The following is a 13,702-nucleotide window of genomic DNA, read 5'->3' on the forward strand; positions in this document are numbered from 1 at the left end:
TCTGAGGCAGATTTCTTCTAAATTGTTTCCCACATTGAGGAAAACAGAGGTTCCATCCTGCTGGTGTAAATTGACTCATCTAGAGATTGATGTGGATCCATCTCCTTTCACTTGCTTCTTCACCTCTAAGAACTCAAATCCATCCAATTATTTTCCCAGCAGCTGAGTGAACCACTGTTGCCAACTCTTCCATGAAAGTCTTGGAGACTGGATTTTTTAATCCCATCTAGCTATTCTGTGCCCAGGGAACTGAAGTGCTGGCTAACACAATACTTTTTAAGCTGCCAGAATGGCTGCTCATTTTACCACAAAATTCCTTGAATTAGATTGGCCCAAATATGACTTCCTGTGCCTACAAACCACATACAATTTACGTGTTACATACATACAGACCAATTTTCATTGATGCTTTATTACAGAATAGCCACTGTTTGAAATTCATCAGAACAGTCACTGCGGCAGATGGAGCTGATCCGCCAGACCTGGGACATTTGGCATTAGGCAAAGTCAGAGATATTTCTAGTGAAGCAGCCCAAGCTGCTTTTAATGGCAGTACCTTGAAGGTAGTCTAGAAAAGCTCTGGACACTGCAGATTGATAACGCTTTGGAGCCTTTAGGAGAATGGACTGTGAAAGGAATACATGAGGAATATATGTTTATGTATATATATATGTTTTGTTGCGGCGCCTTTGGCCGCGGCGAAGGGGCGGCGAGGTAGGAACGGAGCGGCGGCGGAACGGCCGGCGCGGTGCGGCAGTTTCCGGGGAGCGCTGGGCTGCGCGGCGCCGCCCGGAGTGAAGCCGCGTTGCACACAGGCGGGCCAGCATGGAGCCGGCGGCCGGGCCGGGATGGAGCGGCATTTGCCCGGCTCCGGGGGACCAGGGGTGTACCGATCCGGGCCAGGGCTCCTCCGCGGCCGGGAGGGCCTCGGGGACACAGGGCAGCTGGTCGGGGGCGGCTGGCGGCAACTGGATCACGGCTCACCCCACGGTAGGCCGGGGCGGGGGTCCCTTGGTCTCTCAGGGTCCCCTCGGTCTCTCGGGGTTCCCTCGGTCTCTCGGGGTTCCCTCGGTCTCTCGGGGGTCCCTCGGGCTCTCGGGGGTCCCGTGGGCTCTCGGGGGTCCCGCTGTCCCGGCCGGACCCCGCAGGATTCCCCCTTCGCGGCTCTCGAGGTGCACGTGGGGTCCCCCCAGGAGGGTTCTGCGGGGAGGTGCCCAGATATTGGGATTATCGAGGGGGAATGCCACCGCCGGCAGGGGCGGAGGTTATAAATCGTGGGATCCCAGCTGGGAAACGTAAATGCCTTAAACTTTGACTCCATCTTAATTTTTACCACACCGAAAACATGGAGCTGTTTAATTTGGCCGTCGTCTTACATTGATGTGTTGCAGCAAAAATAGGTACAATTATTTACCCAACATAGGTAAAATTCCACAAAGCTAGAGCTGTTCCAGAAATAGTTATGATTCCTCTTGTGTTTGTTTATTTTGCTTGCTTTTTTAAAGTGCTAAAATATGGGGAATGCAGGAAAAGGAGCTTTTGAGATAGTCAGGAAACAACTCCTGCTTTTTGATCGCCTTCAGACTGGTTTGAACCTCCAGTGGCTGTGCTGGCTGGAGGGATGGTGTGTGCATTCTCAGTTTAACCTGTGCTTTTCTTCATCAACGTTCCTCTTTGGGTCTCAGTTCACAGAAATGATGTCACTTGATGTGTCTGACAGCACTCAAGTCTACGCTGCCTTTTTGGTGTACCTGGATCTCCTGGAAGGTAAAGGGGGGAAGTGACTGTATCCCAGCTAATGCCTTTGCCCTGAGTAGCTGTTAAATTCATTGTTTGCACTGGGACAGGGCCTTCCCAAGTCCTTGGTGCCCATTTTGAGAGTTTTTGTGCTGGAAGTTTCTATTCTCTGCCTCCTTGGAGCCTGTGCAAAGATGAGGGCCCGTTTCATCCAGCACTTCCAGGTGCAGGTGTTCAGGGAAAAGGAGTCAGCATGGAAATGAAAGCAAAAGAGGAGTAGGGGGAGGAAAAGAAATGTAGGAAGGTGAAGTGACAAGTTCAGTGGTTGAGCTTGTAATAAGTGCTCACTTGCAGATTGAAATGAAGTTACTCAATCATAGTGTGAAATGTGAAGTTACTCAATCATAGTGTTTCACAAAAGTCACCACTTAGCACATGGCTGCTGTGTGCTGGCCTGTTTTCTGGAAAGGGCAGTGGTTCCTCTAGCAAAGAAGATAATTTGCAAGTGTGGTAGCAGTAGTTTATAACCATTGTAGTAATTGATAATAAATTGTATGTGTTGTGCTTAGGGCCATGGCTTGGTGGAGGAGCTGGCAGTGTCAGGTCACTGGTGGGACTCCGTGATCTTGGAGGGCTTTTCTGGCCAAAATGGTCCTGTGAAATCCAGTGTAGTCTGCTGGTGTCTGCTCAGAGTGCAGCAGAGTTATGTGATATATAAACTTCTGCCTGGCTTCTTCCAAGTTGGCTTTATTGAAAAGGGACTGTGAGTAGGCAGCCAGCCAGCCTAAGAAAAATATTTCAGTTTTGCTTGGAGCCTGGTGCTTCTCAAGGTCAGGGAAGGGAGGGATTTTCCAGTCTAGGAATTGCTGCCTCTGTTGCTGTTACACCTCTGAAGAAAATGCCTTAACAGTCTTCAAAAGAAGATTTCTGTAGTTCTGCAGCAAAAACTTCATCCTTATCCCTTCAAGCAGGAGGTTAGAGCTGTGTATGATCATTAACCATGCTTTTAGCACCTGCTGCTTCACAGATCAGCGTGCTCTAAAGGTGACTAAAGCTGCATGGTTTTATCTTCTTTTTGCCTTTTGCAGAGCAGCTTTGTCAGACAGATCACTTCACCACCCCTCAGTGCAGCTCTGGAGCCAGCAGGCTGCTCCTGCTCCTTGGATTTCTTTAGCAGGATTGCTTCTCAGGAGGGGAATTTGGCAGATGAATGGAATTTTCCTGTGAAGGAAAGGGGGAAAAGAAGGAGAGGGAGGGAAAAGAAAACCTTAGCTGTTAACTTAGATACCGCATTTTTTATTTGACTGATTAAAACTTGTGTTTTGTGTTCTGCCCCTCTCATCCCCCACGAACCTTTCTAGGGAGGAACTGGCATGAGGTGCAGCCGGTGGGCGTGGCAGAGCTGCAGCTGGTGTGTTTGCATGCCCGTGCCAGGGAGCAGGAGGGGCTCCAGGTGATGGTGCCAGTGCCTGCACACATCCTGATGAGCCACGAGAGGTGAGGGCGTGCTCAGTGCTTGTCTCGGGTTACCTCGGACAGAAAACGGGGCACAGGTACATTGTACAGGCTGGTGGTGGCTTGGTGAAGAGGGGAAGGAGGAGGAAATAGAGGAATGTCAGAGGAAAGCAGCCTCTCAGCCTGTAAGCAGAGTTATTTTGGGTTCTGCAGACACACAGGCAGCTTGGAACATTAAGGAAAGCTCAGCTTCGCATCAGTCTCTGCCTGTCCCTGTCTGGAAGTGGTTCCTGGAGGTCAAGCAGAAACTGATGCCCACTGATAAACACTTCCTGTTGTCTGGAGTTGCATATGTGCTAGGAGATAACAGTGGACACCAAAGTATGTGTTTGAGAGACAAGGTTAGAGCACAAGGCCTTCACAGCTTATGTTTTGAACATTCCTGTGCTGATTTTGTACTCTGGGAAATGTATGATGCTTTCTGCGTTGCTGGACTTGAAAGGACCTAAGAAGAAAGAAATCCTCTTGGAGCTGCCTAAGAATCAGCTTTTTTTATTGTCAGATTTGTGGATAAGCCTTGTATGGTTTGCTTTGCTTTTGTTTTCAACCTGTAATTTGGCTACTTTGAACAGGAAACTCCTCTCACTTTACATCTAGAGTCTCATGTGCCTGTGATTTTTGGCTTGATTTCCTCACACATGCAAGAGCAATTCTTCAAGCAGAAGACAGCACAGCCATGAATTTGTTACATTACAGATATCTACAGCCTAGGAAACTTCCACTTCTCTTTTAACTGGCCCCTAGAGCAGCCTCAGACACAGGGTCTGATTTACTCTCTGATAAAGGCTGCCCTGTCTGACTGGTGTTTGCCATGATGACTCTGAAGATCTGAACTATTTCAGTGGCATCACATGGTTGTACATTTTTCAATTTCTTCTGTTCCCACTCTTGCTGGGAGCTGGCTCAGGGCTGGCTCTAAAAATCTTAGTGTTTTTTGCTGCTTCCTCTTGCTCTGTGGGCAGCAGCCTGACACAGTGGTAGGTGGCTAATTAATTGCACTTATTAGATGTGTGTGTGCACTCTAGGAGTGATGCTTTTGCTTTTTATTTTGGAATTTAGCAGCAACAGATCAATATCTTGCTAACAGACTTTTATCATAATTTTGCTGTTTGCTGGGTGAGGGGGAAGAAAATTTTTTACTAGGTATTGATGGGGTTTAGTACTGTTTTTGTGCTGAAAAAAATACTGTATTTGCAAGTATTGGTCAGTCACTCCTGGGGGCTTGGTGATGTGATCTCCACAGGAGAGGAGAGCTGCTGAGGCGCCTTGCAGGGTGAAATGCTGGGTGTCCTTCAGCCTGTCTGCAAGCAGATCTGTGTGTGTGTGTGTGTGTGAATGAAAGGGACATGCTGCAGCTCTCAGCTCAGACAGGATTTTAGGTGGAAATAGAAGGCAGCCAGTGAGCATGTCAGATCTTTGAGGAATTCCACCTACATGCTGAGCTGTTGTGCTTGGTTAATATAGTGTGTTTCCACCTGGGCTGAAAACTTGGATTCTTGGCATTGGGTAGAGGCTAGGAGTACGTTCTGATTGATTTTTAATGACAGATATTCCACTGCATGCATGTCCTATCTTATTCTGTGTCATTGGAGCTTTTCATGGGGAGCCTCTGCACTTGTTTGTTCTGTGGTGATGCTGTTTGCTCTGCCTCTGGCACCGGAGTGTCTGGAATCCAGTACTGGAAGGATGTGTGGTGGAGAGGCAAAGCGTGAATGCATCACATTGATTAAAAGTACAGTTTGTAACCAGGGTTTGCTGCAGAGCAATGACACAGGGTGTGTTGTCACTAAAATGAGCTGAATCCCAGCTGCAGTGCCAGGTGTGTCCATAAAGGCCTGTATGTGTTCAATAGCCATGGATGTTGTCAGGCTGGGAGGTTGTATTTGTGTACAACACTTGTGTCTGTGGTGTTGAATGTGCATCTGCATTTTGTTGAAAGCAGCACTTTGTGGTTTTGTGTTACCTGCTAAAAGCAGGGGGGAAGTATGAGTACAAGTGAATGCAGCTTGCTTAGTTGAAAATAAGCCCTTGGAGGGATTTGGGAAGGTGAAAATGTTCTGTCTCTATTCTGGGCCTGGAATTGTGCTAATTGCAAAAGAAGCCAGTAACAGCAGCATTTATGGGCAGCACTTCCTTGTTTAAGCGGTAGGGTTTGGAAGTGACACCTTGAAATCAGACTACCATCTTCATTCTGCTCTGTTTTTCTTACTGGTAGAAGAAAGAAAGAAAGTGATTCACTGGAAAATAATGGATTTTAGTACTACGTATGTGCTAAAAAAGATCTCACATTTTGCCAATATTAGTCAGTCACTTTTGTGGGCTTGGTTTTGTGGAGAAATATAGTGGTGGTTCTCTATTTGAAATCCATGTCAGCCAAGCTCTGCCTTCCCAGGTGTCTCATGGAGTTCCCAACTTGGCTGCCACTGAGAAGTGTGTCCTTAAAAGGCCACAGGAAAGTTGCTGTGGAAATTACCAGCAGGACACCTAGGCAAATGACAAATATGAGTGCCCTATAAAAATTAAAACCTATTCAATGTTTTTTAGCCTGTTACTAAATTTCATTATGTCCAGTTTGAGCATGACAAGTGCTCAAACTGGACATAATGAGATAAGTGCTGAAGGCAAAAGCTGTTCTGCTTCCTAAGCTCACTGTCCATTTCTGCAGAGCTGGGTGGAAGCTGCTCGTCCAGCTGTGGCAGGGTAGGGCTACACAGCAGCCCACTAAATGACAGAATTATGGGCTATGGAGCAGAGTGTTGAGAAGTGGCTTTGTGCTCTGTGTATTCTTCAGATGAAGATTGCTGGATCTCCTGTGAGTGAAGCCCTGGTGAATACGATGCAATTTCTGTCTGTCTTGGACTGCTGTGACCCACACAGAGCTGGCTGAGGCTTGGGGAGCCTCTGAATTCAGCAGGGACTGGTGCTTGTGGAAGGAGTTTGCAGGTGCATAGGCTGGGGTGTGTTTGCTGCTCACTACAACACCTCAGTGCATGCCAAGTACCTCGTCCATTCCAGAACTGTGGCTCCCCACTGTGGGGGAAGCAGTGAATCCTGGGAGTGCTGCTTCAGAGCTGGCAGAAATAACTCACGTAAACCAAGCTCAGCAAGTTAGGAGAGCTCACAGTGTTGGCAGCTGGATTTTTAGATAGTCTGGAAAGCCTTGAGCGTTCAGGGACCAGGGAGTTAGGTCCCAGATGTAATAGAATTGGGCACTGTCTGTCCTGGACAAATAACTCTGTCTAAGCAGAATGTTGCAGATAAACTGTCAGATTAAATGGCACGTCACTGCTCTGTGTTTTGTGTACAAGTGTTGTAAATGAAGGATGAAGTTGCCTGAGGTCATGGAGACCTGTGAAGTTTGGGAAAGGCTTATTCTGTTAAAATGCTAACTTACTTAAGAAGAAAACAATACATAAATGTTTTGTTTTAAAGCTGATAAGCATCCTGAGAAGAAAATCTGAGGACTGGAATTTACGGTCTTCAAAGTCTGTAGACTGTGAAATAAATCTTGCTATAAACTGAAAAATCCTGTTATTTTAAAGCACTGGAAGTGTGATATGCATCTTGCATCCTATTCACAGTTTTGTCAGTAACTCCCTTGTTAAAAGCATAATTTACTCATGCAGTAATTCACACATTGAAAATATAATTAGTGGCTTCTAAATGTAAGCTCTTTATTAGTATTTTTATTTAATTTTAAAAATTTAATATTTTAAATAAGATTGCAGCTCCCACAGCAGAGTGGGTTATGCAGTACTGTGGTTGAACATCCAGTAGTAAGTGTGTTCTGGAGAACTTTGCTGAACTTTGATGCCTCCTTTTTGTGTGGTTTCTCTTGTTTTCTTCTTGAACTTCCATGGAAAATGATCTTTTATATTCCTCGGGGCTTCAATTCCTTCTCCTGACCAGTGTGGCATGTAGTGTTTTATTTGCATTTATTTTTTTCTTTCCATTACAACAACTGAGTTTCTTCTAGCATTCTCTGTTTGTGTGTTTTGGGAACAAATCCCCAGGAACAGTGGTGTGCATTTACACCTCCTCTCAGCCCCATGTGCTCCTTCCCACATATTTCAAGGCACTGGGTTAATGCTGCCTGCCCTGCAGCAGGGTCTGGAGCAGCGTTCCTGATGGTGAGCAGTGCTAAAGTTTGCAGTGCTGACTAAATCCAAGGAATTGTGCTCTCTGGGAGGTTCCTGTGCCATGGTGCCGGCCCAGGCTGGGACAATGGCACGCTCCAGTGCCTGGGGTAATGATCTCTGCAGTGGCACAGAGACCAACTTGTGTGCACTCTGCAGCCCTGCCTGGCCAGCAGGGGAGGGAGCTGTTCAGGCTGGCCAAGCCTGCAAGGAATTATTCATCCAAGTATAAAGGGCAGATTGAAAGCCTTTGGCTTTTATGGGATGGAAGGCAGTAGTTCCATTTCAGCTCAGTGGAGCTCTATGCCACCTCCATAAAACTGCCCTGAGCTTGCAGAGGGACGCTGCTTCACAGAGGCATTGCATGGGATGTGCTCTGAAATGCTCTTTTGTTCATCACAGAACTTGCTGCTTGAGTTCTTTATGGTGCTGCCCTTGGGTGGTTTTTGCAGAGTCAGTTGGAAGCTCAGGGTCAGCAGCTGTACACCTGGCTCTTGCTCCCAGAGAAAGGGCAGTGTTCTTTTGTTAGGAGCTGATATTGGGAAACAGCACAGATTTCTGATGGGTGTTGAGGGCCTACGTAGTGCAAAATTAAGATGGGGGAAGGATGCAACCTTCCCCTCTGCTCTCTGGATGGGTTTGTATGGATTTTCTTGTTTTGTTTTGGAGTTTGTTTTATTTTAAAGCTATTAATTGCCACAGTAATAGAAGACCGGGTCAGTTCACTGCCATCATTAAGTTTGATTGCAGCAGCAATGACAGATGCAGGATGACATTGCTAGTGCTGTTCCCTTAGCTGCAGTGCTCCTTGAACAAAGTTAAGTAAGTTAAACCTGCTCCTGTGACTAATTCTTTGGTAGAAAAAAGCAATCCCTACTGACTCTAGTCTGTAGATAACTGGAAAGCCTTTTCTAAGCCCTTTTTCTATACAAAGTGTTTTAGAAATGCCAGCTCTTTGGATAACAGTGTTTGAGGTGAAATCCTTTGCATCTCCTCGAGCATGAGGTGAATGTGAGTTTGCTTCCTGGGTGGAAAATGAGGGCTTTGTCCTGCTTGATATGGCCTGGTGGGAGCAGATCTGGATTTGAGTGAACGTGCAGCTGAGCTTTTACTGAGACCCTGCAAAACAGCAGGAGCTGTTTCTCAGCTGCACCTTTTCTTGTGTCAAGTCTCTCCATTCTGCTGAAAACTGGCTGTGCAGACAGTGGAGTGGGCCTGCTGGAATTCCTATGGAAAAGGAGGACCCAGAGAGAGCCAGTCCATGCCAAAGGCTTGATCCCACAGCTTCTGTAGGGCTCACACTGTTGGAGCACAGCTGGAGAACCAAGCCCAGAGTGATCATGGGCCCCTTGGTATCAGTGTTCCATCAGTTACCAGTAGTTCCAGAGTGTGTCCTGACACAGCTGTGACTCTGGGAAAGGCTGCTCAGGGTGCTGGGGAATGTAGGTGGTCAAGGCTGTTGGAATCTGCCAGACTGCTGGATGCACTGAATTCCTCTGTTCCACTGATGCATGACAGTTTCAGAAACATTAAATCCACTTTTATTGAAGCAAATTCATCTTTTATGGTTGTCATCACCTGTATGGTGTAGCAGATTGTACTGGTCACTAAGCAGCTTATTGATAGCCATTAACTGGGTAATGTAAAGCAGCTGGCTCTTTTGGGGTGTGTTACCACATGGGCTTCTTGCCTAGGACTTTATTTCCATCATTGACTGCAGCTGTTTGTGAGATGGGCAGCCTTGAAATAAAGGGTTCTTGCCTCGATTAGGATGTGCAACGTGCATTATTTGAATTTCAGAAGACCATCAAGGCTTCATGCTTTCTTTATTTTTCCAGAGACAGTATTTGATGCATTAAAAGGATTACAAAAGCCATACCTTTCCTGCAATATTTCATCTTCCTGCTTGTGGCAGGCAGCAAGCACAGTAAAATCAGAGGCTCCATGACTTCTTTCCAGTGTCTGCTGGTGCAGGGGTACGTTGTGATCAGGCTGGACACAGAGGCTGCTGGGGACGCCTTCAGGGGAGGAGGGCAAGGGATGGTGTCTGACACAGACTTCCTGAATTCCAAAGTTTATCCCTCTAAAAGATAGCCTCTCACCATGTTGCAGATGGGCTGCAGTGCACTGTGGCTACTGTGGTATGCATGAATGAGAGCCCTTGTCTTGGGGCTGCCTGTGTGGAGGGAGAGGGGAAGGGGAAGAGGGTGTATTTGCAGTTGTCATTCTTCATCTGTGGATAGCAGAGTTAACAGATCATCCTGATGCAATGGCACGTCTTTGTGCTCCTTACATAAATCCTGGAACTCTTGTCTCCTGAAAAGGAAGAAGAAATGTCATTAATCTGTCAGGACCTGGCTGCTTTTGGGGTCATGGGGCATCTTCAAAGTCCTAGTTGCTAAATAGGGGAAAATAAAGTCTCAAGTGTTTGTGCTTGGCAGTATAAGAAGAAATCATGAGTATCAGAAATGTAGATCGAAGACCTCACTGTTCCATCCCTCCTCCTTATAGACTATGAGGAAAACCAGTGACAGGAATTAAAGAAAATAGGAAGGGACTTCTGCCCTGGCTGACAGGTGAATCCAGGCCTCTGCCTGAATCTGCTCTTCGATACAGCATCATCCACACTCAAGACAAGTTGTTTTCTTTGGCTCCCAAAATGTCTCTCCTGAGTAACTATGGCCTTTAATTTGGCATTTTATTATTAATTCTCTATTGCATTCACAGGAGAAAGAGAGATCACTGTCCACTGCTTCATGGATAGTTCTTTCCTCACAGGGTCTCTGCCAGCTCAGAGCTTTCTCCAGACACTTGGCTGCTGAGGGTGGAGAGGCTTTGGCACAGCTGCCCAGTGAAGCTGTGGCTGCCCCATCCCTGGAAGTGTCCAAGGCCAGGTTGGACAGAGCTTGGTGCAAACTGGGATAATGGAAATGTCCTTGCCCGTGGATGGAACTGGATGAACTTTAAGGTCCCCTCCAGCCCAAATAATTTCATGATTCTGCATGTGGCATTTTGATTCTTGCTCTCTGCATGTGTCAGGAAGGAGATCTGTGATCTTTTCCCAGGCTCTTGTCCCCTGCCAGGGCTTTGGCAGGACATTGTAGTGCTGGGGTACCTCTGCACAGGGCCTGGAAGTGACAGGAGCCAGAGGTTCAGGGCACAGAGTAAGTTACCTGCCAAATAAACCTGCAGACAGAGCCTGCTGAGGTGGCAGTGAGCGCTGGAGTAGATGTCCCATTACCTGAAGGAGTCTCTCACAGTTCTCTCCTGTGCCAGCAGCCAGCACAGTCTCTCTCACCGTATTTGTTGTGTTGTTAGGAAATGTGCAGATGAGGGAGGGCTGGGATAGTGCTTTTCCCAGCCATGGTATCTCTGTGGCATGAAGTAAATGTGTTGTGTTGCCTTGCTGTGTGTCTGGGCCAGCAGTGCAGGCAGGAGGAGAGGCCCTCCTGAGTTTACCAGGCTGGATTATGCACAGCTCAGAACACAGATGGGTCCTTAAGGAGGTCATGGGTTTAACAGCGAGGCTTTCCAGGCTGCTGCTCATTCTCTGCCACGTTCCATTTGGCTTTTATTAGAGGATCAAAGGGGTTCTGAGCGAAGATGGTGATTGAAGTCTGAAAGCTGCTTCCTTTAGAGAGAGCCCTGTTTTCAGCTGTACTGCCTGGCCTCCGAGCTGCCTGTGCTCTGCTGGGTGAGCTCTCCAGGGTGCATGAAGCTAGGACTGCTTAATCCTGGTGCACAGCTGAACGCCCCCTGGAATGTAACCTGTCCCAGCAATCTCAGAGGAGTCCTCTTGCACCTGACGTGGGGGGAAGGGTCTGTCTCTGGTCACCACACTCCTTCAGAACTTGCTCCCCAGTCAGACCAGGAATGCAGGGACTCCAGGGATCAACATTGTCCTGAGCTCTGAACCGTAAAGTAACTGGCATGTTACTCTTAAAATAAGCTAAACAGGAAAAATTGCATAACTTTGTCTTGAGCTTTTAAGGAAGACATTATTTGGGCTGACTGTTCTGAAGAAGAGCATTAGTCCTGTGGCTTCTAGTCTAGACAGGGAGGTAGAGAAACCTGGCTTGGGCTCCTGGGCCTTCCACAGTCTGGCAGAGACCTGTGGCACAGGGACTGGAAGACTTACCTCTGCAAATGGAACAAGTCTTAATTATTCAGTTCTCCAATTGAACACCAGGTGTTACTTAATTAGATTTCTTATATAAGTCTGCTGAAAACAAGGCCAGTAGAGATTGCTGTGCTGGGATTGTGGGTGAGGGATGGCCGAGGCACGGGCACACCTAAACAGAGCTTAGAAGCATGTGTTGAGCCATTTCCAGCAGAGATGTGTGTAACTGTTTCTGTTATTTTCTTTTTTCCTTGATTACACAACTTTGGATTGTTATTAGAATAGATATTATGGTCGCTTTAGTGGAGACGAGTTTGCTGAGTGAAAACAGGCTGAATAAAAATGGTGCTGTTCTGCCTTTGTGCCATCGTAGGTGGTTGTTGATTCCTTTCTAATTGTTTTTTTTTTCCTCTCCTAGGTTAAGGGAAATACTGAAGAAAGCCTCTCTCCCTCCAGAGGATCCCGACACCCTGCTGTCAGTTACCTTGGCCATAGTTGAGACAGACTCCACAATAGTCTACTATAAAATGACTGATGGCTTTGTAATGCCAGAGCCTCCTGATGATACCGAAGATGTGGATAATAAACAGTGGAGGAAGAAAAGAAAGAAACTTTTCAAATGATTGGGGCAGAGAAAACAAAACTTGAACTCCTGTGCTCAAATCCAAACAAATGCAGGAACTGATGGATGTGAATAAAAGTGTGTGTGCTAAAGTCTGCCTTGGCATATCAAGGATGTGTTCAGGGAGAACAGAGGCTTGTGCAGCTGCACTGTGATGAAATACCATTGGAGGTATGAATTAAGTCATGCTTTGACACAGATCAGTCCTGACTAATAAATACTCTTGGGAAGTGTTTGCAAAGGCTCTGTTTCCTCTTTATCTGGTCAGGTACATAATAGAATAAACACATCGTTACCCATACTGTAAATATTGTTTACAGGTAAGTCTGAAGGGCTTGTGGCAGGACTGAAGGGTTTTGTAGTTTACAGAGTGTCTTTGTCTTAGCCCTGTCAGAAGCACTCATGCTGCCCCACAGGTTACATTTCTGAACATTGCTTTCTTCCCTCTGCTTTTGGAGAAAAGGCTCTTCCACAGAAATACCTTATTTTAATTTTTTTCCTGCAGAGGAAAACTGATTAGAGCAGCACCAGAGGCAACTCAAGCTCCAAAGTATGAGAGCAAAGTATGTCACCATCTATGCTGTAAGAGCACACCAGTTACCTGCTTCAGGCACCAACTAGGTTTCTAAAGCCATTGGCATTCCTAGGATTTATTTTATTATGTCCTTGGACACAGCTTCTGCATATTGAAAGTGATTGCCCAGGAGGTACTTCAGCTCGGAGTTAAGAGGAAAATAACTGACTTTTAGTTACTTCTGTGGGAATTTTCCACGTCTTTTGCATGAAAATCTTCTCCAGGTTAAACTTAAGAGTTCCCTGGCATTCAAATAACATCTCCGAGCAGCTTTTTGAGCACAGTATTGTCTGTGTCACAGCTGTGTGGCCAAGGATCACACATTCAGAAGGTGAAGCACAAGAGGTTTTCTTCTTGCATGAGTAGAAGAATGGGAGAGAATCCAAAACACCAATCTGGAAATGAAAGACCATTTAAGCTTTGCTATCCCTAGGACTGGAGTGGATGTTTCTGTGGTTGTGGAGCTTGATGCTAGTTTGTGCTGGGAGGCAGAATGATCCCACAGGGAGTCCTGCACACCCTTGGAGGAGGTGTGTCACTGTCACATGGAGCTCTGTGGGACACCTTTATCCCAACACAGCCTGGGGAGATTCAGCATCTGTGGGTTTCAGTCATGGAGAAAAAGAGTTTTTCTTTGCCTTTCTCAGTGTTACTCCCCTCATGGAGGAAACCATCATTTTACTTTGGTCTGGTGCTGTCCTGCCTTTAAGGGCCCCCTGTGTGCTGATTCCTGCCATGCTGCATGTGACCTTGACATTGATATTTCCTGGGATCCATGGCATGTTCCATAAAGGAAGTGTTACATCTGCCTAGCCTACCTGCCGCCAAGTAAATTGTCCTTGTTACAAGCTGGGAAGTACTTCAGCCCTGCAGGAAAAGAGCTGGTTTGTTTGAAGGAGGCTGTAACAGATGCAGCATGTGGCAGATTTGCTATTTAAGCGACACATGCTTAACCCTAAAAGCAAATTCCTTTGCATTTGCTTCAGTTTCTGGGAAAT

At 46.6% G+C, this 13,702-nt stretch overlaps 1 protein-coding gene across 1 annotated transcript; it reads left to right on the forward strand.

Moving 5' to 3' along the window:
* Positions 1-794: 794 nt before the first annotated feature.
* On the forward strand, positions 795-12,365 carry TSEN15 (tRNA splicing endonuclease subunit 15). Its single transcript, XM_041479649.1, has 4 exons — positions 795-990; positions 1,686-1,767; positions 3,099-3,234; positions 11,927-12,365. Exons 1-4 carry the CDS (start codon positions 826-828, stop codon positions 12,129-12,131), a joined length of 588 nt encoding a protein of 195 aa, XP_041335583.1. The 5' UTR covers positions 795-825; the 3' UTR covers positions 12,132-12,365.
* The last annotated feature ends 1,337 nt before the right edge of the window (positions 12,366-13,702 follow it).

Source organism: Pyrgilauda ruficollis, unplaced genomic scaffold, assembly GCF_017590135.1.
Source record: "Pyrgilauda ruficollis isolate IOZ18807 unplaced genomic scaffold, ASM1759013v1 scaffold49, whole genome shotgun sequence".
Classification (NCBI taxonomy): domain Eukaryota; kingdom Metazoa; phylum Chordata; class Aves; order Passeriformes; family Passeridae; genus Pyrgilauda; species Pyrgilauda ruficollis.

Coding starts and splice junctions, on each gene's coding strand:
- TSEN15 (XM_041479649.1), top strand. CDS start 826: ATGGAGCCGGCGGCCGGGCCGGGATGGAGCGGCATTTGCCCGGCTCCG. Junction 991..1,685: donor GGATCACGGCTCACCCCACG/GTAGGCCGGGGC, acceptor TTTGGGTCTCAG/TTCACAGAAATGATGTCACT. Junction 3,235..11,926: donor ATCCTGATGAGCCACGAGAG/GTGAGGGCGTGC, acceptor TTCCTCTCCTAG/GTTAAGGGAAATACTGAAGA.